At 32.8% G+C, this 25429-nt stretch overlaps 1 protein-coding gene across 1 annotated transcript in view; it reads left to right on the top strand.

The window, feature by feature from the left end:
- Positions 1 to 24867, top strand: part of ZBTB41 (zinc finger and BTB domain containing 41) — a 45675-nt gene extending 20808 nt beyond the window's left edge. Inside the window, exons 7-11 of the mRNA XM_041760263.1 lie at positions 1451 to 1546; positions 3124 to 3230; positions 4686 to 4791; positions 10197 to 10285; positions 18598 to 24867. Of these exons, the coding sequence (XP_041616197.1) occupies positions 1451 to 1546; positions 3124 to 3230; positions 4686 to 4791; positions 10197 to 10285; positions 18598 to 19253 (1054 nt within the window). The 3' untranslated portion in view covers positions 19254 to 24867. The remainder of the gene's footprint in view (positions 1 to 1450; positions 1547 to 3123; positions 3231 to 4685; positions 4792 to 10196; positions 10286 to 18597) is intronic.
- The last annotated feature ends 562 nt before the right edge of the window (positions 24868 to 25429 follow it).

Genomic DNA, 25429 nt, shown 5'->3' with positions numbered 1-25429 from the left:
ACTGGCATGGATCTACCTTCATCTCAGGTTCAGCCTTACCACTCAGAAGATCAGGATTAAAATAAAAAGAAAGTATTAGAAACAGTCAAAAGTCCGAAAAGGTCAGACACCTTTCCCTTTACTTTTTTTCCTTCCAGAATAACTTTGTCTCTCCTTATTCAGCACTTGACATGTAGGAAATCTCTTGAGTGTTAGAACCAAAGGAAATGCTAGCTATATATTTGGAGCAGCAGTGGTTATACAGTAGCCTACCAAAAGTTCAGAAATAACAGAAGTAAAACCAATGAATCACCAAAGTGGTAACTGGGTAACTAGTGAAAGTTTATTGTGCCTACATAAAAAAAAAAAGGTTTGCAAATCAGGACCACTCAAACCAAAACATAGAATGAGACTCAGGTATATTTTTATATGCAGTTTTTATACAATGAGAAAGCAGTGACTGTTTATTCTTCACAGCGGTTGGTTGTGACATTAGAATTTCTTAAGTGATAAAGAATTGGTTAATAGTTACCTCGTATCAACCTTAGAAAGGAGCTTTAAGTTTTGGCTGTGATTTTCAGAGGTATAAACAAATGACCCAGGGCAAGTTATCCTTGCAAAATAAGCTATATTAGGCTTTGTTTGTGGGACTAAACTCATTTTGTCTGCTCAGGGAACTTTCAAGACTGATCTCTTTGTTTTTTATTTTAACAAGCCCATCCTGGGTCAGTAGGGCTGGAAGATTTAAGAATGAGAGTGATTGTATTCTTTATATGGTTTCCTTTTTTCACATTGGCATCTAGAAGTTACAAGTTAACCTGTAAAGCTTTCTTTGCCATAAAACATTCTTTTCACAGATCCTGAGCATGTATTTGAAAGAAATAGTACTGATAAACTGGATTGCTTATACATTATTAAATTCTCTACTAAAATTCACATCAGTTTTACTTAATGCAGTAGTAACAATTTATCATTTATCATTGTACTTCTTGATAACTGCTTAAGCTGTATAGTTAAATCTTTGAGCAAACTAATGGCAAAGGAAGCCAAAGTTAATTTGTGTGTGTATGTGTCTTAAAGAAGAGACAAAACAGATGTGATTATATGCTTGTGAGACTAATCCAAGAAAAAGCAAAAATACTGTAGGAAAAAAGGAAACTGGTCATAGTATCTGTTAGCTATACCTTTCTAGTAAGCGTTCTGAAAATTGTGTTTGAGAGAGAGGGAGAACACCAACAGGGGGACAGGGGGCAGAGGAAGAGGGAGAGAGAATATCTTAAGCAGGCTGCACAGCCAGTGTGGATCCCTATGCAGGGGTTGATCTCATGATCAGCCTGAGATCATGACCTGAGCCAAAATCAAGAATCAGACGGTTAACCAACTGAGCCACCCAGGCACCCCTGGAAATCTATGTTTAATATACGTATTGACATTAAGAAGTCTTCAGATAAGTATATATTTTTTAACACAGGACTACTTTGAAAGAACATTTAAGAATCCATAGTGGAGAAAAACCTCATCTTTGTAGTATTTGTGGGCAAAGTTTCCGTCATGGAAGTTCATACAGGTAAGTCAAGACATTTTTCCCCTATATTAGGTAAGATATATGTCTTTTTTTAATTATGTCTCTATTTTAATTCTGTTTTATTGTTGCATTAGTTATTTGTTGAATTAAAACATTTCTTAGCACTTAAAATTATGCAAAAAAACTTTGACATTTCCCCCTACATTACAACTTTTAATATTGTCTTTATTCTGTAGTATAAAATATTAAATATTTCATCATCAAGTTTGCTAAATGCTTTATTAAGTCACTATCATATAAATTTATTTCATTACTTTTCTTTGAATCAAAACTCATAAAACTCTGATGTTCTAATAACCTTAGTGTATTTCATTACTCTTAATTATCAAAGAATATTTTGGAATGAAATATGGCAAAATTGAAAACTCTAGGACTCTCAGTTTAGGAAAGTCTTCTGTGTATTAGTTGTAACCTGTGTCACTTTTTATTTATTTATTTATTTATTTTTCTTAAGATTTTATTTATGTATTCATGAGAAACAGAGAGAGAGAGAAAGAGGCAGAGACACAGGCAGAGGGAGAAGCAGGCTCCACGCAGGGAGCCTGACATGGGACTCGATCCCGGGTCTCCAGGATCACACCCTGGGCTGCAGGCGGCGCTAAACCGCTGAGCCACCAGGGCTGCCCCTGTGTAACTGTTTTTAAAGCTGAATCCCTGACCACATGTGCAATTTGTGAAAAGTTGGCTTTTTCCTGAATAAATAATGTGAGATATATGTACATTTTACATGTTTATTAATGCTCTTAGGGTTTTTAATCTTAAGGCTTAAATGTTTACACTTTCATTTTTTATTTTCCTCTTTCACCTCTTTTTAAATAGAATGTGTCCTCTTTAGATGTAATTCAGTCAGTTTATTGGTTTTAGTTATGAAATCAATATCTGTTTTGGCAACTTGAATGGGAAAACCATTCATTTCACTGGGATATATTTGATAGAGGATTATGGTGCTAAAATTAATTCCAAGTTAAATGAATTTTAATAATTTAAACATGTATAACCTGTCCTTGGGTGACTATAAAATGAACTACACTTTGGTTAGTATGAAGAAAAGGAGCAAAAATGTGTCAGAAAGTTGATTACTTATAAAATTTACTAAATTTTTACTTATCAATTTATAAATGGTATCAGTTGTCCAGGAAAGGGTTAATTTTTAATTATTTGCTGTATCACAGATTTAAGTCACTTACCTTATTTGTCTGATTCTAATTCCTTCTGACTTATTCCTACTTTTGCTATCTCTGAAACTCCACCAGTCAGATATACAAAAACTTTATACATTTAGTATGTTTAGTGAAGTAGACTTAGGATCTAAGTCAGGAAGGAATGTCATGTAGACGTAGTGTATGTGCAAATGTTGAGATGTCTTTTGAAAAAGTGAGTAGGAACCTTGTAGCCTGGTAATGAAAGAGTCGGGAAAGATGAAAGTCCAAGAAATAGAGCAAATAACGTATGAGGGTGAATGGATAAGTAAACAGCCCAGTTTCCCTTATTTAGAGTTAATCAAGATTTTTCCTTGGTGTCACCAGTTTTTATGGTCTTCAATTGTTTTTTCTTTATAGACTTCACTTACGAGTACATCATGATGATAAAAGATACGAATGTGACGAATGTGGGAAAACATTTATTCGTCATGACCACCTTACAAAGCACAAAAAAATACATTCAGGTAAAGGAAGGTGTACTTTGTAATGATGTTTATAAGATCTTTTAAAAAGACACTTGCAACCACATACTGCATCGTGTTTATGTTGGCTATAATTTAAATAATTTGGCAAATGCTGGTCACAGTCACTTCATTGATAATGCTGATTCTGAAAACCTTTTTTAAAATATCTGAAAGGAACATAATTTTATGACATGTTTTTGTTCACTGTAGTTTTAATCATTTGGTTTCCTTATATGACTACAGACTATATTTTGAAGTTTGTTTTAATCAAATTCTCAAAATTTGCATTTTTGAATATAATGTGAATGTGTGCAATAATTGGTATTGGTGTTCCTCTAAAGGGAAATGCCAAGATAACATTTCTCATTTTTATTGGATTTTAAAGAAATTAGCAAAACAGATGTTTGAAGAGAAATGATTATAATTGGGTATTATAGTTTATGTAATAGTGAATTTTTGAAACCCCATCTTTGGAAAAGAGTATGTTAATAATCCTGATCAATTTCGGATCTTTATACTGTATTTATAATTTTTATATTCTGGGGCTTTCTTTCATATTTTCCTCTCAGATTGATGTTCAGGAAGTGCTAAGAGAGCCAACTATATGAGCACAATAATGGGAAAGAGCCATCTCTATGAGCACAGTAGAACAGGTGATTATTATTATTATAAACATAATCTAAATATAAAGTATGCAATGGCTGTAATTATTTCCTTAAATGATCACAATGAGGTTGCAGTTCTTATCAACACTTTTAAGAGATACTAACAGTCTGATGACTTTTTCACTGAAATTATGCATTTTCATTTTTAGGAGAAGAATTCTAAATTCCTAATTCTGGAGATGACATGCTTTAATTGCATACTGGATTAAGTTGAAACAGTGGTTTTTAAAGGCCAAGCCTTTGTAACTGAATATAAGAATGGAGATGAGAAATGGGACTAATCTATAATTTTACTTCATATTTTATTTTGGCTCATTACAAATAGATGTATGAAATCCCCACAGATGAAAAATATTTTAAAAATAAAGTACAAAGATCTGAAAATTTTCGGGACTTTTTTATCAACAGTAAAACAGCCTATTCTTGATTCAGTGTATTTTCACTTGAAGTATTTGACATCTAGACTTAATATATTCCTAAAAAAATTAGTAAGTTTTGGAGTAATTTCATTTATCTTCTCTGTTACATTGAAAGGTTAAGATTTTAAGTCTATAGCAAAAAACATATTTGTTGTTTTTCCAAGTGGGGAAAAGGGCTCACATCCATGAAATAAGCATAGATTTATTGAAGAAAGGTATTTGAGTAGGGAATATAAAACAAATAGCTCAGAATAAAGGGTTACTTTTCTGGTATATTTCCTACCATGTTATCTTAATATTTGATAATATATTTCTGGAGGGACAAACTGAAGTGCATATCATATTATAATCAAAATATTTGGGTCTTTAAGGTGAGAAGGCCCATCAGTGTGAAGAATGTGGAAAATGTTTTGGTCGTAGGGATCATCTCACTGTTCATTACAAAAGTGTACACCTGGGAGAAAAAGTGTGGCAAAAGTAAGTGAAAAAGCAGTTTCTCATAATTACTATATTGGATAACTATAGGTTAGAGGAATTCTATAGCTTCTCTGCTGACCTAACAGAATTGAATGAAACATTTTTGTTTTGTTTTCAGTGACTCAAGGCTAGGAGGTGGTAGACAGTAAAGTTAATCGCTAATATAAAATCTTGGCATTCTTTGGGCATTTCATTTATCTTTGGTTGCTGTGGCTCTTATCTAAAAATATAAATGTGCTGCCTATATATTATACTTAATAAGAGCAAGTTTTGGGACATATTTCTCATCAGAACTTAGATTTCTTTTTATCACACTGATCATTTAAAAATGGTATTTTATGTGAAGGAGGCATGTGCTGTCCTGAACACCAACTTTTTTTTTTTAATTCCAGTATACTTAACATACAGTGTTATATTAGTTTCAGATGTACAATATAGCAATTCAGCAATTCTGTATATATTCATTGATCATCACGAAAAATGTACTCTTAAATCTCTTCACCTATTTCACCCATCCCCCTGCCACCTCTCTCGGGTAACTATCAGTTTATTCTCCTGAGAGTCTGTTTTTTGTTTTCTTTTTAACACCAACTTTTTAATGAAATTCAGATATTTGGGTTTAACTGAGATTAGTTGTTGAGTGTAAAATGTTCAGAGAATCCATTTCTTGCACAAGGTGTTTGGAACAAAGGCTAAGGTACCAAGAAAGGTAGGTTAATAGCACTGAGCATGATCAACAAAATATACATAGTATCTTTAAATGTGGTAAATGATAGACCTCTTTGAAGAAGAGTAGGAAGTGTTGATTTGTATCCAGTTTTTGTATTCTCATATGCTGGTTTATTGTTTCACTGATTTTGTTCAGTGATTCACTTATTGAATCAATGTATTCATTGTAGTCATTGAATTCTTCTATTCATGAGGTAATAGGAATCCTGCTAAGTGCTAGGATAGAAAGATAAACATGATCCTGTATAGAAAAAGAAATAAGGGAGCACCAGGATGGTTCTGTCAGTTAAGCATCCAGCTCTTGATTTTGGCTCAGATCATGATCTCGGAATTGTGAGATCCAGCCCTGCGTCAGCTTGTCCCTCTCCCTCTGTTCTTCCCCTTGATCATGTGCACTATCTCTCAAATAAATAAATACTTAAAATCTTTAAAAAAAAAAAAAAAAAGGAAATGAGAATTTAAACATATTGTAGGAATGGCTGGAAAATAGACTGAACTGCAGACTCACTTGCTCCTGAGATTCTGTAACTTTTCTCAACCACTTTATACCTTGAAAATCATTCACTATCTCAGGAACTCTTGTTATATAAATTATAATATAAAACTATATTATTGTTTAAATAAATTATATAAATTGTAATAGAAATTCAATTGAGAAAAAAATATGTATTAATTCACTTAAAAATAGTAATATACTCATGCTCACGTAAAAAGCAATTTGAAAAAGAGCTACTTTACAAAACAGATTAAAAAATATTAAGAGTGGCATGTTTTACATTTTTGTAAATCTCTAATGGCTTAATAGACAGTTGGATTATCATATCTGCTGCCATGTGTTATTTTGTTTGAAGTAAATGAAGAAAATCTAGCCTCTCTGTATACATAGTTGGTAAAAGGAGGAGTATTATGATAGCAGTGTTAGGTAATTGTGGATATTAGTCTTTGCTACTACACCAAAACAGTTTAAGTGCTAGTTTCTTAAAGGTAGTTGAAAGGTGCAATCTGAAACAAGATTAATGAAGTTTTCATACTCTGTTGTATATTGGTCTTGTACTTGAATGGATTTTTTTTACCTACACATATTATAAAATGATGTATTGTCATTTGGAAAATATGGGTTCACTAAGTTATGCCAATTTTCTAAATGCTAGCACATTTCATAGTACAGGATCAACAAATCACATTTGTTAATATTGCCTCTAGTCTCTCAGAAAGGAGTATTGGAAAACTGTCAAGATCAAAAGGGGCAGATGCAAGTTTTCCAAAAAAAAGTTTTTTAAAGATTTTATTTAATTAGAAAGAGACAGAAAGAATGAGCAGTGGGGAGGGGCAGTGGGGAGAGAGAGAGAAGCAAACTCCTTGCTGAACAGGAAGCTTAATGCAGGGCTCGATCCCAGGACCTGGAGATCATGACCTGAGCCAAAGGCAGATGCTTTACCGACTGAGCCAATCAGGTGCCCCAGCATATTCTCCAAAATTTTTATACTAGGTTGAAAGCTCAAACTTCATCGTTGTTGGAAATATTGTCATTTTTTTCCCTTAAAGTAACAGGTTTACTTCCTTTAATTTTTGTGAAAATATCTGCCAAATACTCAAGTCTCTAGTTGTGACTTGTCTTTCATTCTTTCAAGTAAAATGGTATTTCATGGAGAAAATGGCAACTTCGGCTCACAAATCAGACTCATGAGTGCTTTTCTTTGAGATAACTGTGGTACTTTGGTATGCAATAGAAGTGCTTCTTGTGTAGTTCCACTTCATCACAGCAAACATTAAAAAGGCCACATTCTGAAAGGTTGGAATTTAGTAAAATTAGTAATTTAACTCCTTTATCATTTTTTTTTTCTTTCTGTTAATACATGGTGGTGAAGAGTACAATGACCATTGGTACATTTTAGTATCACTACCTTGTTTGGAGTTGAGGTGCCAGCACTTTTACCTACCATGCCCTGTATATGTCATTAGTGTAAATGTCAATGCAATGAAAAAGGCAAATAATGTTATGGTATTATTTTGAAAATAACTTTGATCTTGTAAACCTTATGAAAGAACTTTGGGATTCCCTCACTGCCACCAGAGCCTATGGGCCTATCTATTGTACTGAATAATTATGGAACCAGAACCTGTAGGTTCCACTTTCTACAAGGGTTGGCTAATGGTGGATCTAGAATATGAAGCCTTGTATATCATTTTATGGAACAAGTACTTAGTCCTATGTGATAAAAAGCCATTGAAGTTTTTAAACAAGAGAGTGACACAGTTGGATTTCTTTTGCGGTAGGTCACTCTTACGGATGTATGGAGGCTGGATTTGTGGTGGATAAACTGAGGCAAGTAAATCAACCAGTTGGAAGGCTGTTAGAATTTAGGAAAAAGATGATGAGGGCCTAACTAGGGAGCAGCATTAGTAATAAATAGCAGAAGATACTTATTTGAAAAATACTTAAGTCTTTTGAGAGAATGGGAATAGTTATCTATGGATAATTCATATTTTAAAGGAATTCCTCTTTTCAGGTGGGTGGTTGATAAACCAGCCACTGAGATAGAGAATACAGAAGATGGACTAAGTTTACGGAGGAAGAGGATGAGTTGTTTGGTGTATATTGAGATGCTTAATAGAAACTCAAACAGGAAATGTGATAGGTAAATCTAAGTCTAACTCTCAGGAGTGAAGTCTGACCTATGGATAAAGATTTATATGTGAACACATAAAAGTAGGTTATCCAGGGAAAGAATGTGGAATGATGAAGGTTAGCACCCTTTCCGCCTACCCATTATTTTCTAATGTTTCTTCTTCCCTTTTGAACATTTTTAAATGGTGACTCTATTTCAGTATCCACTTCTCCACTTGCCATTCACTGTAACAAGCTGTTGTGTATGACTTCTGATTTTACTGTACCTCTTAAATCGCTGTCAGTATAAGTTCCTTTTTGCCACCTGCAATTGACATCTTTAAGTCCTTTACACATTGGGCATCTCAGCTTCATTTGGAACTGTTTATCATTCCTATCCTGAAGATCTATACTCTAGCATCCCTGTGAGAAGGGAGAGCTGATCCATCTAGATCTTTGTAGATTTTATCTTTATCCTATGTTCACTGGGCAATTAATTGAGCATATCTGTGTTCAAAACTTCACTCCATTCATAGTGTAGACCCAGATTTCTTAGCTACACCACTAAGACATTTTGGGCCAAATAATTCTTAGTTGGAAAGGTGTCCCGTAAAGTGTAGGATGTTTATCAGTATTCCTGGCTTCTGTCCACCAGATGGCAGTAGCACCTACCCCGGGTTGTGAAAGCCAAAAATGTCTTTAGGCATTGCTAACTGCCCCATGGAAGTCAAAATTGCCCCTAGTTGAGTACCCCTGCATCTTTCTGTGCCTGCCCATGGTGACTCTGTATCTCTCTTTGAATTTACTATGGCTATGAATGGAACAAGACAAACCAAGCATACTGGTTACAAATCTTTTGCTAGGTTTATCAGTGACACTCCCAAGTCACTAAATCTAGATTATATTTTTAAATGTCTGTTTTATCAAGTAGAAGTAAGTTTCTGGAAGACAGGACCTTGCATAGAGTTTTTGTAGCCACTTTATAAATGTTGAGTTGAATGAATTGAAAAGTATGAATGCCATTTGAAACCTTAGGCATACTATTGCTATTGAATATTGGTAAAAATCTGCTAACCATTCCAGTAAGACTCAGTAGATATGTTAAGAGCAAAGTGTCTTACAGAATATTATAGCTGCATATATTTGAGTTAATTATTTTCCCATATACTCATCAGATATGAATTAGTTTCAAGGTGAGATGATGGGCTTTCCTAATAACCACAACTTAAATGCTAATCATTTTACAAATATCTTACTCCTCATAATGAAATTGGGATCTAGGATTTTTAATTCACAAACACAAATTCTTAGGTACTACATTTCACTGCCTGATAAGGCAGCTTTGAGTAATTTACAGCTTTTTATGTCTATTCATCTGTAATAAAAATAAAGGACTGGTATCTCGTTCTTTTAAAATTTAGGTATAAAATTTAAGTTTGTAATATTATTTGTGTTATTAAGTGAACCAGTTAGAGCAGTGTTACTTTTTTGATGAAGGCACATTTTGAGACTGCTGCAGTTTCTCTTCATTTGGCCCCAACATCTATTTTTTGAATTTAATTAAGGTATACTGTATGTCCATAAAAATTCATTCTTTGTAGTGTATTGTTCCACAAGTTTTGACAGTTGCATGCAGTCGTGTAATCATTACCACAGTCGAAATACAGTGTAGTTCCATCACCCCTAAATTTCTACCAGACCTTTTTGTTCAACTCCTTTTTTCTTTCTTCAACCCATCATTGATCTGTTTCTGTCCCTATAATTTTTCCTTTGATGTTTTTAATAGCAAGTAATAATAATACAGAAGGTCAATGATTTATTTGAATTTTAAAACTAAGTTGTTTAAAGTTAGAAGTCTAAGGACCTCTTTTTATAGATTTGTTTGTTGAATGTAACTGGTGGAGGAAGAATCAGAGATAAAGTTGGTACTTTAAAAGTATTTCCACATTCCTTTGGAATTCTGTACTTTATTACTGTGAGAACTATAAGTAACTTTAGTAAATAATCTTATAACCTTTTTTCATGATGTTAAATTTATATTGAAAACAACCTTTTTTATGTTTCTTAGATACAAAGCAACCTTTCATCAATGTGATGTTTGTAAGAAAATTTTTAAAGGCAAATCAAGTCTAGAAATGCATTTTCGGACTCATTCAGGTAAAAGTTAGTGGGTACTTTAATATCTTTATGTAATTGGGAGTAAAATATGGACATTTAAACCTTGTTCTTCTTGGTTAAATTGTTCTTGGTTAAATTTTCCCTTTACGCTTTTTACTTATTATGTTAAAATTGGCATCATAAATGAGCAATATTCTGCCCATCAATTAATTCTCTACAAGCTTCAATATTTTTGAATATTGTGGAATTTGGGCAGATTTTTCTCCTTGGGAATTTACTCAACTTTTAGTTCCAATTTTCCCCTTTTCTGGATGTTTATGTTTGCTCTTTCTGTGTGTAATTCTCTAAAGACATTCCTTTTTTTTTTTTCTGTTTTAAAATACCCAGATATGATTTGATCGTCTTGCTTATTACCAAGTTATCCTGTAAACTACCCTTTTCACATAGTGAGTTGTGACTTAGGAGAATTCCGATTGCTCCATGTTTTCACCAGCACTTGATACTGTCTTTGTTTTAAGCCATTCTGATGGGTATGTAGCACTGTCTCCGAGTGGCTTTAATGTGCATCTCTCTGAAAGTAATGATACACCTTCCCATGTACTCATTTGAATATCCTCTTTCTTGGAACACCTGATTCATTCTTCTGCTTTTCTTAAACTGGATTGTCTTTTTCTAATTGATTTATAGGAGTTCTGTCTGTATTCTGGATATGAGTCCATTGCTGGATATCTAAATTGCAAATTTATTCTACTCTGTGGCTTTCTTCTTCACTGTAGTAATGATATCTCTCAGTGACTGAAGTTCTTGAATTTTATAGAAGGCATGTGTCAGGGTTTTTCTTTTTCCAGTTAGGTTCTTACTGTATCCTTTTGAAGAAATTTTTGCTTATTTCAAGGCTGTTAATATTTTTTTCTCTTACCTTTTAGATGTTTTAATTTAGATATTTAGATTATGAACCTTCTGTAAGTTACTTTTGTGTTCATTATTAGGCAAAGGTCAGAGTTCCTTTTTTACTTTTCTCTTTTTACATGTAGCTATCTAGTTACTCTAGAACCATTTATTAGAAAGACCATCCTTTTTTTTACAGCATTTCATTGGTGTATGTGTTTTAAATTAAGAGATCATATATACTGGTTTGTTGCTGGGCTCTGTTCAGTTCTTTTGTACTATATCCTTGTACCATTGCTATACATTTAAATTACTGTGACTTTTGACATCTAGTACTGTAGGTTATCCAGCTTTGTTCTTTTTTGATGTCTTTATTCTTGTTTATGTTTTTATATAAATTTGAAACATTAATTTCCAAACATAAACACCTGCTGGGAATGTTATTAGAATATCATTGAGTATATAGCCAATTTTTCCATAATTGATTATCTTTATAATATTGAATGAATCATCCAATCCATGGACAATCCCTACATTAACTTAAGTCTTTTTAATTGTTTCTCAAAGGTGTTACACTTTTGCGGGGTACCTGGCTGGCTCATTTGGTGGAGCATGTGACTCTTGCATGGAGCCTACTTTTAAAAAGAAGTTATAGTTTTTTAGTGTAGATATCTTACACATTTTTATTACATTTATACCTAGATGTCTGATTTTCTTGTACAAAATTTTATAAACTGTATTTTTATTTGTATTTGTTTCTGATGTATAGAAATGCAGTTGAGTTCGCATGTTGACTTTTTATCCAATGACTTTGCTAAGTTCTCATATTTTTATAGTTTAGCTCTTTTTGGATTTTCCAAGTATACAAACTGGCCATTTGTGAATAGTCACAATTTAATTTCTCCCTTTTTAAGTCCTTTTATTTCCCTGTTGGCCTTATTGCTTTGGTTGACATCACCAGTAGTATATGAATAGAAATACTGATAGTGGTCATTTGTCTTATTCTCAATCTCCAGGGAAAAGCTTTCAGTATTTTATAATCAAGTATGATGTTTCTATATATTTTATAGGTTACTGTTTCTCAGTCAGATAAATTACCATCCATTCCTAATTTATTAAGAGTGTCATGAATAGATATTGAATTTAATCAAAAATTTTTTCTGTATTTATTGAGGTGATCATATCTTTATCCTTTATTAATGAGATAAATTACATTACCTAATTTTTTAATATTAGATCTTTCATTCCTGAAATAAACACAAATTGATCATGTATTATCCAATTACTATATAGTTTAATTTGCTTATAATTTGTGTCTGTTTTTTTTTTTTTTTTGGTCTGTGTTGATTTAGACGTATTCCTTTTTTTTTTCCCCTTGTAGTGTTCCTGACAGGTTTTTATTAAGACTATGCTGGCCTCAAAAAATGATTTGGGAAATAACACATCTTTTTTAAATGAAATGGAGGAGTTTATGTAAAGTTGGCATTATTTCCTTATTCATACTTGGAGGAATTCACTGATAAATCCCTCTGAACCCATTTTCTTTGGATAATGACTTCAATGAAAGATTCTTTAATAGTTACAGAGCTGTCAAATCTTTTTTTCTTATTTTTAAATAACTCTAAAATATGAAGTCTATCAGCAGAATTCAAGGTATCATATATATATTTTAGTGACTATAGGATTTTTTTCCCCTTGTTTATACATGTTTTTTATTTCACTTCTGCTTTTTATCAAAAAATGTTTTGGCATTAATTTCTGTTTTTCCCTAGCTTTTCTACATCAATGCCTAACTTGTTAAATTTTAGCATTTCTTTTTTTTTTTATTTTTTTCTTGTATGTATTTTAAAGTTCTATGTTGCCCCCTAAACACTATTTTAGTTAGATTCCACACTTTACTTTCTGGTTCATGTTTTTATTCCAATTCATTTACAATATTTTCTAATGTATATTCTTTATTCTCTGATTTATAGCTTATTTTTTAATTGCATTGCTCAATTCCTAAATATTAGGGTTTTCTAAGTATTTTTACATCGCTGATGTTATGATATATTTTTTCTTTCTTTTTGCTTCTAATCTTTCTGTGGATCTGTATTTAAGATGTGTGTTTAGAACATCATTTTATTATCTCTTATGACAATTGCTTTTAATTAGGATGAGTTTAGTCATTAAAATTTTACATGATACTTATTTGGGTTTAAACCTGTCATGCTATTTGTCCCATCTGTTCCTTGATACTTTCTTTCCCTTGTCTTCACTTCCTTGTAATCATGGAGAATTTTTATTATACATTTTCCCCTCGGTTAGCTTGTTAATTGTATGTTCTTGCATTGTTCTTTAGTAGTCACCCTAAAGATTGCTGTGTATATTCATAAATTATTAGAGTCTAAAGTTAATTCTTTATCAATTTCTAGACAATTCAAAGATTGTAAAACACCTTTATCTCTCACCTATTATGCATGTTATGTATTTTAATTCTACATATACTTTAAGCCACATAAGACATTATATTTTGGTTCGGTTTAAATAACCCATATTATTTATTTTAAACCATGTATTTATCCTTTACTGTTTGCTGCTTTCTGCACTTGCATTCTTCCACCTAGTATTTTTTCTTTCTGCATGAAGAACTCCCCCTTGGTGGATATCTGCAGGATAAGTAACCAGTTCTCTTAGGTTTTGATTATCTGAAATGTTTCTATTTTTCTTCATGGAGAATACTTTTTCTCACTATAGAATTTACTTTAGTACTTAATTTTCTTTGAACATTCTAAGTATGTCATTTTTTCCTCTTTGAACTTTTGTTTTTGTTAAAAAGTATACTGTTATTGTTGCTCATTTAAAGGAAATGTCTCTTTAATTGTTTAATTGGCTGCTCTTTAAGATTTTTCTGTCTTTAATTTTTAGTAGTTTTATTTTGGTGTGTCCAGATGTGCTTTTTGCTATTTTTAAAAATATTTTGTTTTGTTTTGTTTTGGGTGTATGTGTGTGTGTGTTTTTTTAATGAGGTTTGTAGAACTTGTTGCATCTGTGACTTAAGATGTCTTTCTTTTGTTTAAGAAGATTCTTTTTTTTTTTTTTTTTTTTTTTGTTTAAGAAGATTCTTAGCTGGTTTTTCTTTCAAATACTGCTTTTGCTCTATGCTCTCTCCTTTTTCTGGGACTCCAATTTATGTATGTAAGATATCTTATTTTGTCTTTTATATATCTCATGCTCTTTCTGTATTTCTTTTTTTAATTTCATTTTTTAGAGCGAGAAAAAGCATGACACAGGTAGGAGGGGCAGAGGGAGATGGAGAGATAAAATCTTAGGCAGGCTCCACACCCAGCCCATAGCCCATGCAAGGCTTGTTTTCATGATCCTGAGATCATGACCTGAGCTGAAATCAAGTTAGACACTTAACCAGCTGAGCCACCCAGGCGCCCCTCTTTCTGTATTTTCAATCTTTTTCTGGGTGCTTCCATATGGATAACTCCTATTGATCCGTTTACCATTGTACTAAGTATTTCTTTTGTGGTGTCAAATTTGCTCTTAAACCCATCTACTGAATTACTCAATTTTATTTATCTGTTCCAGAATTTCCTTTTTCCCATAGATTCCAATTCTGTGGTGAAATTCTCTTTCTCTGTTTTCTTGAACATATTAATCCTATTCATTTTAATATTCTAGTCTACATAATTTTTCTTCACCTTTAGTTGTATCTTTTATCTTTTTGTTACCCCTTCTTTTGGCACTTGGTCATTTGGTTCTGTTTCTTGATATGCCTGACAGTTGTGAATTGAACTTTAGATTTTGTGAATGAAAAATTGTAGAGGCTTTTCAAGTTGTATTCTTTCCCAGATATAATCAATTTTCTTGTCACAGGTGCACAGACTGAGATGGCATTGATCTCTTTTGGTCTATTTCTACTCTACCTTTCTTCTGGTTCATCATGATTCTGGGGTCTCAACTGAAGTATTATGTTTGTACCAGAGTCTTCCCCATTTTGGTGAAACTTAAACTCTATAATCTTTGTCTCCCCAGTTCCCTTGGGCTTGCTGCCATATATCTGCTTAACTCTTCAGTTTCCTAGCCTCTGGTTTCTAGCTATTTTATCCAGCAAATGTTCATCTTGGGTGTTGGCATATATAGGTATTTTTGTTCAATTCTCCGTTGTTCTTTCCTTTCCAGGCTCTTGACCCCTTAAATCCTTGTTAGTTCCAAACTCCAGCTTTTATCTTCCCATTCTAGTGGAGTGTCATGAGGTCCTCAGCTGGCACTTGGACTCTGTTTCCCCATACATTAAATCTGAAAGTACATTGAGGAGAGAAAACACCTTTCTATCTACCTGTGTCTCCAGAATCATCCTGACTGCCTTTTTGGTACTTCAGTGCCTCAAAGGATTAGATTTTTTTTTTTTGAGTTTTTAAAAATCTTGTTTCTTCTCCCCTTCACTGGCAAGAGACATAGTGGGACATAAACTACTCCCATCAAGTCTGAATTCTCAATTTATATTCCAATATACTAATTTTTAATATCTAAACACAACTGATCCACTGGAAGACATTTTCTAATTCTAAAGGTTTTGTTTTTATATATTTAGAGAGCATTCATGAGGGGAGGCGTAAAGGGAGAGGGGAGGAAAGCATCTCTAGCAGACTCTGTGCTGAGCACAGAGCCTAATGCAGGGCTTGATCTCATGACTCTGAGATGATGACCGAAACCGAAATCAAGAATTGGACACTTCACTGGCTGAGCCACTCACGTGTCCCAACAATTTTTAATTCTAAAAACTCATAAGCTACTCTGATTTTAGCTGACAAGTAGGTTATATTTCTTTGAGCATTGTTTTCTCTACTTCTACTCTTAAAAACTAGACTTTCTATATATATATATATATATCTTGCAAAAAACCTTTCCTTTGTCTCCTTAGGCCTCTGATATTTGATCTTGAGATGCATCCAACTTGGATTAATTATTGTCAAATCGATAATTTTGCTACAGAAAGACTTGCTGTAGAAAGTATATTTCTTTAATATGTATTCCTCATTTCATTAAGTTCATAGTATTGAACCTTTTCACTGTGTATCTTTAAGCAATCTGGATTTGCTTTTTAAATATAATATCAATATTTCTTTGCTGATCTTGCTCTTTTTACAAACTTAAATTCATTTTTTCTGTTGGAAAATATTTGCTTAAAATGATCATAGAAATTTCGTAAAGAAATATGCCTACTTGGGTCTCAGTTTCTTAAAAGTATTTCTGGGACACTGAAACTGATTGACTATGACTTTAAGTCATCATAAAAGCTTTTTTATGAATGTGCTTAAAAAATTATCATGGTTAGTACTGTGCCAAAGGTGAACGCTTAAAACCAATATTTTTATCTTTAAAAATAAATTCTGTGCTTGTTGGTGGTGTTAGTAATGCTCTACTAGGGTTTTTATTTTAAAAAAAAATCATTAAAAGCTTCAGGTGTGACTGGTTTGATGCCAGGAATTACAGAAAGAATTTTATAGTTCTTGCATTTTGGAAGTGTAATTTTGTTTTTCAGAATGCTCTTTTATGACCTTTTTCATATTGTCCCTGATTCTAGGTATTTCAGGCGAAATCATATTGTGGATACAGTGTGTTCTTTATATGGTTGCAAATACTATCTTTTCAGGAATTTTAACCCTTTATATAATGTATTACTTCATGTCTTACTTCCTCTTTAGTGATAATCAGTAATGATACAAGTCCAGAAACAAGTAGAAGTCTAATAGTACAGAAACCAGCAGTCCTGTCTGTATAAATTTTGTGTTATTGGGATTTGAAAGTTCCAGTGGTCTACAAAATAACAATTAAGCAATAATACTTAACAAATAATTAATTGTTTGATATTGGTGGCTCAACTTGAAGATGCAATTCTCTTAATTTTCTAGATTTGGCATTGTCATAAATGGAGAGATGAAGAAAACAGTGCTACCAACAAACCCATGTAACAATTACTATAAAACCTTTTCATTTAGCTTTAAAAATAAGTGCCTCTGTGTCTGTTACACAGTTTTTTGTGTGGGCTTATTTGTTCTGTATTGCTGCTGTAACAGGTCACCACAGCCTCTTAAACAGTATAATTGTGTATGATTTACAACTCTGTTAATGAGAAGTCTAAAATCTAGATGTTGGTATGGCTGCATTTCTTTCTGGCAGCTCTAGAGAAGAATCTGTTTCTTTCTCAATTGTCCTTTTGGTAGAACTCATTCTTTGAGCTGTAGGACCAAGACGCAAATTCTAGTTTTATTACTTCTTACAAGCTGAGCGTCTTTCTTTCACAACTTCTGGAGGCCACCACATTTCTTGGATCTTGGGTCCTGGCCCTTTTTTCCATTTTCAAAGCCAGCAATGCAGGGGCTGAGTTCTCATTGCATCTCTCTGACCCATTCTTCTTCAGTAACAGGCCACTTTTGAAGACTCATGTGTTTAAATTGTGCCTACCTGGATAATCCAGTTAATCTCCCCATTTCAATTGTTAATCAGATCTGCACAGCCCCTGTTGCCATGGAAAATAAAGTATTTATAGCTTCCTAGAACCTGTACATTTTTGGGAGGCCATTATTCTGACTACTACATTGGCTAACCTATGAATTTATAATGTTTAATATTAAAAACAAAACTACAGTGTGGAAACCTGACTCACAAAGAAGTGAAAACTAGTCCAACTTCCTTGTTCTTTACCCTGATCAATTCTCCTTACGATGACCTCAGGCTAGACAGAAGTATCACTATTTCTTTTCTTTTTTTTTTTTTTTTTTTAAGATTTTTATTTATTCATGAGAGACACAGAGAGAGGCAGAGACATAGGCAGAGAGAGAGGCAGGCGCCATGCAGGGCGCTTGGTGTGGGACTCGATCCCAGGACTCCAGGATCACGCCCTGGGCCAAAGGCAAGCGCTTAACCACTGAGCCACCCAGGCATCCCAAGTATCACTATTTCTTAGTCTGAATCTAAGAACCCAGTTAATCAAAGTTGCAGTTTTACATTTTATCCTTCTTGCGTGGGAGGAAATTAGATGTTTTGGTTTTACAACTTTTTTTAGGGGCCGTAGTGGGAATAAAAGCAAGCAATAATAATCCTCTGGGTCCGTTTAGTACTTACACCAGGTACAGATCTGAGCACGACTTATTTTCTCATTCAATCCATTTACCAACTCCGAGGTAGGTACTATTGTTATTCCATATTTCTGGTGAAGAAACTACGTTTGGAAACTATCTTGTTCCAAGTTTGAGTGGTAAGTGGTACTGCTAGAATTCAAACCGGATCTTTTTAATGTTCAAGCCTGTTTTCTTCACTGGCTTAATATACGGTCTCCCTTATGTGATAGCATGTAGTATCACTGCTATTATTACGTTCCTGTGAGTATTCGTGTGGAAAATTTGCTACTTTAAATCATTGTCTTACCAAGTGAGTGCATTTTACACTTAATTTCATTTTTATTCATACAGGTGAAAAACCATACAAGTGTCAAATTTGCAATCAATCTTTTAGAATTAAGAAAACTTTAACAAAACACCTGGTTATTCACTCTGATGCCCGACCTTTCAACTGTCAGCACTGTAATGCAACATTTAAGCGGAAAGACAAGCTGAAATACCACATTGACCATGTTCATGGCATAAAATCTCCTGACGATCCTCTCGGTACTTCTGAGGAAAAACTTGTATCCTTGCCAGTAGAGTACTCATCTGATGATAAAATCTTTCAAACAGAAACAAAACAATATATGGACCAGCCCAAAGTTTATCAGGCAGAAGCCAAGACTATGTTACAGAACGTGTCTGCCGAAGTATGTGTTCCAGTAACGCTGGTTCCAGTTCAGATGCCTGACACTCAGAGTGATCTGGTGCGTCATACCACCACCCTCCCACCATCTTCTCATGACATCTTGTCGCCACAGCCACAATCAACTGATTATCCCCGAGCAGCTGATTTAGCTTTTCTGGAAAAGTATACTCTTACTCCTCAACCTGCAAATATAGTTCATCCAGTACGACCTGAGCAAATGCTAGATCCTAGAGAACAGTCTTATCTTGGAACATTACTAGGCCTCGATAATGCTACTGCTGTACAAAGTATTTCTAATAATGAGCATCATTCATGAGTAAATCTAAACATTCCACAGACTTTTTAGATGGTTATGTGCTAATGGTAGCCTAGACTGATGGCTTTTAAATTAGTAGGGCTGCTATTTTTTCATTTTCTCTTGTTTCTCCAGTCCTCAGAACCATTTCAAATCAAGAAAAATACGTATCTCTGTTTACTGAGCATACAAGTATCTATTTGGACACATTTTGAGGTATAATATTTGAAATGAACATTTTTGTGATTTTTAAAAATGACTTAGTGCTAATTTTTAATGGTTTCTCAAACTTTTCAAAATTACTAGCTGTTGACTTTATGGCTTTGTTTTTGGTTTTTTCCTTAATTATCAGTGGAAATTTTTATTCTTCTTTAGTTTCAATCCTCTTTTCTCCCTTTACCATCTTCTAAACAAGCCTAAGGACTATGTAGCCTTTAAGAAAGAATGTAAGAGTACGCCGATAATTGCAACTTTTCCTTATCCTAACTTATGATCCATTCAGCATTTTAAACAATCGAATTAGGAATTTAAATTCATAGGGAAGTCTTGGATATTTCTGTGTTGTTTTTTATGTGGCCATAATTTCAGGCTATTATTAATACTTTGGTCTTTTGGCAAATTCAAAGCCAGAAAGCTAACTTTAATGTAAGATTAGCTTGTTAAATGAACCCTAGAATTGAAATAATTACCCAAATGATTGGTTTTTACCTATGCTTCAATAATTATGAATAAGAAATGCAAATTTTTATGTACAGGCATTAAATTATAGAAGTTGAAAATGTATTAAAAGCAAATTATGACAGTTTTAACTAGATAGCTTTCAAGGTAAGTTCATCTTTTTATATTTTGTCATTTAAGAAACATCAACAGTACATCATAGCATGTATTTTCATCTCACTAAAGGAGGGGCAATTATAACTAATCAATGAAATTTAACTAACAAGCTACTTTTGGTCTCATTTACATTGGCTAATGAAATTCTGGGAAACAGAACCTAGATATTTCATATGTAATTGTTAGCAAAGGTGCCAAATTTAAAACATAATGTTTACTTAAATTAAAGGGAACCACTACTTGTATACAGATTTGCATGTACTCTAAGACCTTTAATTTTGTTTTTCACATAAGCCTAATGTCTGTAATTATCCTTGATTTTTATTTTTGTAGGAGACAAAAGTTGAGGACTTGGTGAAAAAAAATAGCAGTCAGAGCAAAAAAACCTCAGTGATAAAAATTAATCGAGGAAAAAAGTCAAAATTATAAAATACCTTTAAAGATGTGCACTTTCCATATTTTCAAGTCAATTTAAACTTAAAACTAGGATAATGTTTCCTAGTAGAGCTGCTTGAAGGATTAGAATAGGCAGGGTTGATTTATTACTAGCATGTCATTTGTATGTAAACTACTGGAAAATAGCAATTTTAAGAGTTTTCTATTTCAGTTTTGTTTACACTCCTAATTGCTTTAAGCACTTTTTTTGTGTAAACTGTAAAGTCTGGCCCAGCCCTTGTGAAAAAAATCACAAATAAAATAATGAAGTTCTAATGAATGAAATTTAACCACTTAATAATGGGGAAACTTGTTTACTGAAGCACTTAAGAAATGAAGGTACTTTACAGGAAAATTCACCATACTAGTGGAAATAAAACAAAAGGAGAAAAAATGTTGAGATTGAGGCAGTTAACCAAAGTAGCTCATGTAAGTAACAAAACCAACCTGAGTTCACCTCAGTTATCAGGGTTTGGTTGTGATTAATCTAGGACACCAGTAGAGATAATTAATGTATTCTTTTTAAAACATTCTTGCTTTTGTGTGGAAATGTTATATGAGGTACTTACATGATTGAACTTGACTATCTGAGGTACTATTAGTCTGTTAGTCTTTCAAAATGACTTGTAAAAATATAGATCTTTATGATTTTTATCATAAAGACCAGCGAGATTTTAACTAAAAACCTTACTATAATGAAATGAAATAATACCTACAAGTATACCCTGCCTTACAGTAACAGAAACCATTGTAGAAGAGTTTGGACTTACAGAAAGGCAGATGGCACGTATGTGTCTGTGTACAGTATATTATATGCTTGGTAGCAAGAAAGAAATAGGGTGTTGCATTTTCACATTGAAAAGAATACTTTGCTTTTTGAAGGTATTTACTTTAGGATTCTTTTCATAATAATTCCCCTATAATTTGATTGTAGGTATTGGTTTACAGTATAAAACTTTTCTGGAATACATCTCTTATATAAAGTGAAATAGAATTATATTTAGTTATAATTGTAGATAAACTTGAATATTGGTTTACTGTCTTTTAAAATGCTTTCAGTTATCTCGTTTAACCTCATAAGCAGCTCTGAAAGAGAAAGGATGTACTTACTATATTCCCATTTTAGAGAAAAAGAATCTGAGGTTAAGATAAAGGACTCAGTAAGCTCACATCATTAATAAATGGCAGAGCTACTAATAGGGAAAGAAAGCTAGCATTAATAAATGCTTAACTATGTGCCAGGCACTACATTTTCTCATGTAATCTTAAGCAGTCTGGGAATTAGATAACATAATTCTTAGGAAGAACTGATCTCAGCGGGTGGACTAACACACACAAATCTGCTGCCTCTAATTTCCAAAATTAGAATATAGGAAATTTTAAAATTATGAAAACCTCATGGATTTGGGCAAACTGAATGTATATATGTTGTTGAAGTTGGCACAAAAAATATGAAATGAGGCCTACTCTTTTTCAGTTAACCTTTTGTAATATTTAATTTGGAGTATTTGGACAAATGTCCCATTAACTCTAAAATCCATTAATTTTGTATAACTATACTTAATTTTGAATCTTGCAACTAAGTTTAGCCTCATTCAGAATTTTTTATTTTATGAGCATAATTTATTGTTTTAAATTAATTTTTTAGCTATAGCAGTTAGCACTTAATATGTAAATTGAATAATTTATCAAATGTAGAAATTTGTTAACCTAATCAGTTTTTACTTAAATGCACCAAAGATTTTTAGTAGGTATTAAAATAGTTTAAAAGAATTAAAATTCTTTGTTGTTTGAATAAATATTTGTCCAAAGAAGCACAGTTGAAGTCCTAGGATTATGGATTTAAAAAAAAAAAAATCATTAGTTTGAATACTAAGATTGTTTGTGTTTATATGTATAAAAATAAAAACAGAAGAAAATACTCTGGGAATAGTCATACTGACAAACCAATTACAAGTAAGAATACTCAGTTTTCCTCAGTTTAATTAATTGAATGTTATCTTTAAGTGGACACTATTAAATGCTAAGTAATAAGCTTATTTTTTACACTACACTATTAAAATAATTTTGCCTTAGAATTTTTTTTTAAGACAAGTTGAAGTTATTTTTATAAGAAACCCCACCTATTTTTTGCAGCCGAAAATACCATTTAAGATTAGGGTTTGTTCTTCATGCCAGCAAGATTTAACCAACAATAGTAAAGGTAATGATCTTTGCATACTTTTAAGTAATTTAGTCATTTATTGCTGGGAGAAAAGGAGTAGCATAAATAGGGTTTTAAACTGGTGCTTTATTAAGTGACTTCCTTTTAAGCGACTGTAGGTCATGAAATAGGTACACTAATAATTTTCTGTCAACTTTAAAAATGTCAAGACATCTTTGCAGAGTGACTACAAACTGTTAAGGGCTAATAAGTAAGTAAATATCATTCGTTGCTTTTTACTCTTTAATTGCAAACAAAAACACAAACTGGTATGTTTATAAGTTTGAGTTCTCTTCCTACAGATCATCTTTAACATATCATTGATGAAAAGTCAGATTTAGAGCATTAGCTCTTTGACAGTGTCCTTTTTATACCCAGTCTTTTCTGAATTGAATGCTTTGTGCCTTTTCAATGTGTTGTAGTTGCTTAAAATTGATTCTGCTGGCTAGATTGTACTGGTTAATAAATGATTTTGATTTTGTTGTTGTTGTTATGGGTTTTATGTTTGTGCTGCCTGCTGGACAGGCAACCCTTTTTTTAGATTACTTTATGGTTATTTAGGAAAATGGCACTAAGTACTAGTGTGAAAATTTGGTTTCGTTAAATCTCTTTTGTGGCCTTTATAGTTACTGTGAAGCCACTCCAGGGCCTGTCTCTAGATACTTATTAGAGGAATCTGACAAATAAAATCAAATGAGTAGTGTGTCTGCCTCACTGTCTCCTCCTCCCACCCACCCTCCCCTCCCTTTTTAAAAATAATTAGTTCCCATAACTACACAGCTCTACATTGAATGGCTTCTCATTTCAGTTTGCCTAAAACTGAACTAGAGGTGATGGTTTGAGATGAGTTTCTCATTAAGAGCAGCAACATCCCAAACAACATACAATTTGAGTTGATGAACTCAGGAAAAATTAGGACTTTTAAAGTCATATTTGGATTGTTCTAAGATTCAGTGCCAAATTTGAAGTGACTAAAAATGTATTCTTTAATAAGGAACAAGTAGCATTTCTAAAACTTTTTAAATACTATTATGATAAATGTTACTTGTGATTACAGTGAATAATGGATAATATGAGAGTAATTTTCTAAATAATTTCTAGGACCTATAGGCAATCCTTCCATAGATCCTCCCCCTTTTGCACATTCCTCTCGGTAAAATCTATAGTGTTCTTTTGGGGGGATCAGCCCCTTGTTTCCTCTAATGTTATTTCAACTTAAAGATCCTTTTATCCTAGAATATTAGCATGCTTTCTGCTCTTCCCTTTGGAAGTAGCATTAATAAGATAGAAGTAATAGGATTAGGTTGTGTGGAAGATGAGAGAAAGAAGGTCTTGGTAGAGAGAGTGACTATGTTTTGTTTACTCTTCATGTTTCATTCACCTTGCTATGTATTGATCTTAAATCTATGACTATTGAAGAATCTCAAGACAATTTAAATTTAGCCTCTGCAGCCATTTATACAAAGAGAAAATAAGAATTATATTCAGAGAATAGAAGTTATACAAAGACGGACATATCTTTTTTTTAATTCTTAAGTAAAAAAAAGTAATTTCAGTGCTTGCATTATTGTTGGAGAGTCTAAAACATTTCTTGAATGAAGAGCATGTATACTTCTCATTGTTATTTTGCCTCTTTGCTTGATATTCCTGCTTGCGTTAAAGTTGGACAGTGTACTGTGGTGTAATTACAAAATTTTTATTTCTTCCAACAATTGGACTTTTCTTATCCCTATAGATACAACTGTATTACAATAGATGAGTGTGGCTGCCAAAAAGAATGAGTACAGAGGTGAGCATTTAGCTGCTCTATGTTGTGTAGTAAGTGTTCTGATTAAGGGGATTCATGATGTACATTAAAGTGGAAATGCTTTTAAACTTAGCCTTCAGTCTCAAATCATAAGTTTTGTTCTTAATCATTAAAGGACACTTAAAAGCAATTACAAAGAAAAATCTAAAATATCAAAATTCATTATTTTGTCAACTGTGTGTGAAGTATCTTGTGTTACATAGATATTTTAGCTGTCTCATGTTTCATAAATACAAATGTCTTTATAGAAAAATTCAGTTCTCTGTGAAGACTAGGAAGTGTATTGTATATTGAACTAGTTCTTTTGTGTTATTTTGATATTTAAAATAAATATAAACTTCTTTGGTCCTAATAAAGCATATCTAGGTTTTATTGAACACATTCGAAAGCATAAGAATGCAGAACATACTCTGTATGCCTCCTTAAAAATTCAATGTAAAGACCATAAACAGCTGGAACATCTGGCTTACCACACAGTTCCATCCATAAACCAGGCTTTTTCTTCCTTTATGAAACGGTCACAAGGAAATCCACAATTTTCCCAAGTTGTAGATTGAGAGAAAGGCTGGGAAATACAGATGATTTTGAGCAATGTGGGTCTTGCAGGAACTGACCCCTGCCTGGCATAGTTGAAAATCTGCATAACTTTTGACTCCTCAAAAAGCTAACTACTAATAGCCAACTGTTGAGCAGAAGCCTTACCAATAACATAAAACAATGCATATTTTGCATGTTATATGTATTATATACTATATTCCTAAAGATATAGTAAGCTAAAGAAATAAAATGTTATTAAGAAAGTCATAAGAAAGAGGAAAATACATTTAGAATACTGTAAAAAGTCCTGCAAGTGGACGGGTGCAGTTCAAACCCATGTTTTCCTAAGGTCACCTGCATTGGCAAAAATGTAACCGGGAT

This window comes from Vulpes lagopus, chromosome 1 (assembly GCF_018345385.1).
Source record: "Vulpes lagopus strain Blue_001 chromosome 1, ASM1834538v1, whole genome shotgun sequence".
NCBI lineage: Eukaryota > Metazoa > Chordata > Mammalia > Carnivora > Canidae > Vulpes > Vulpes lagopus.
The sequence above is the reverse complement of the archived record's forward strand: the minus strand, read 5'-3'. Positions and strand labels throughout refer to the sequence as shown.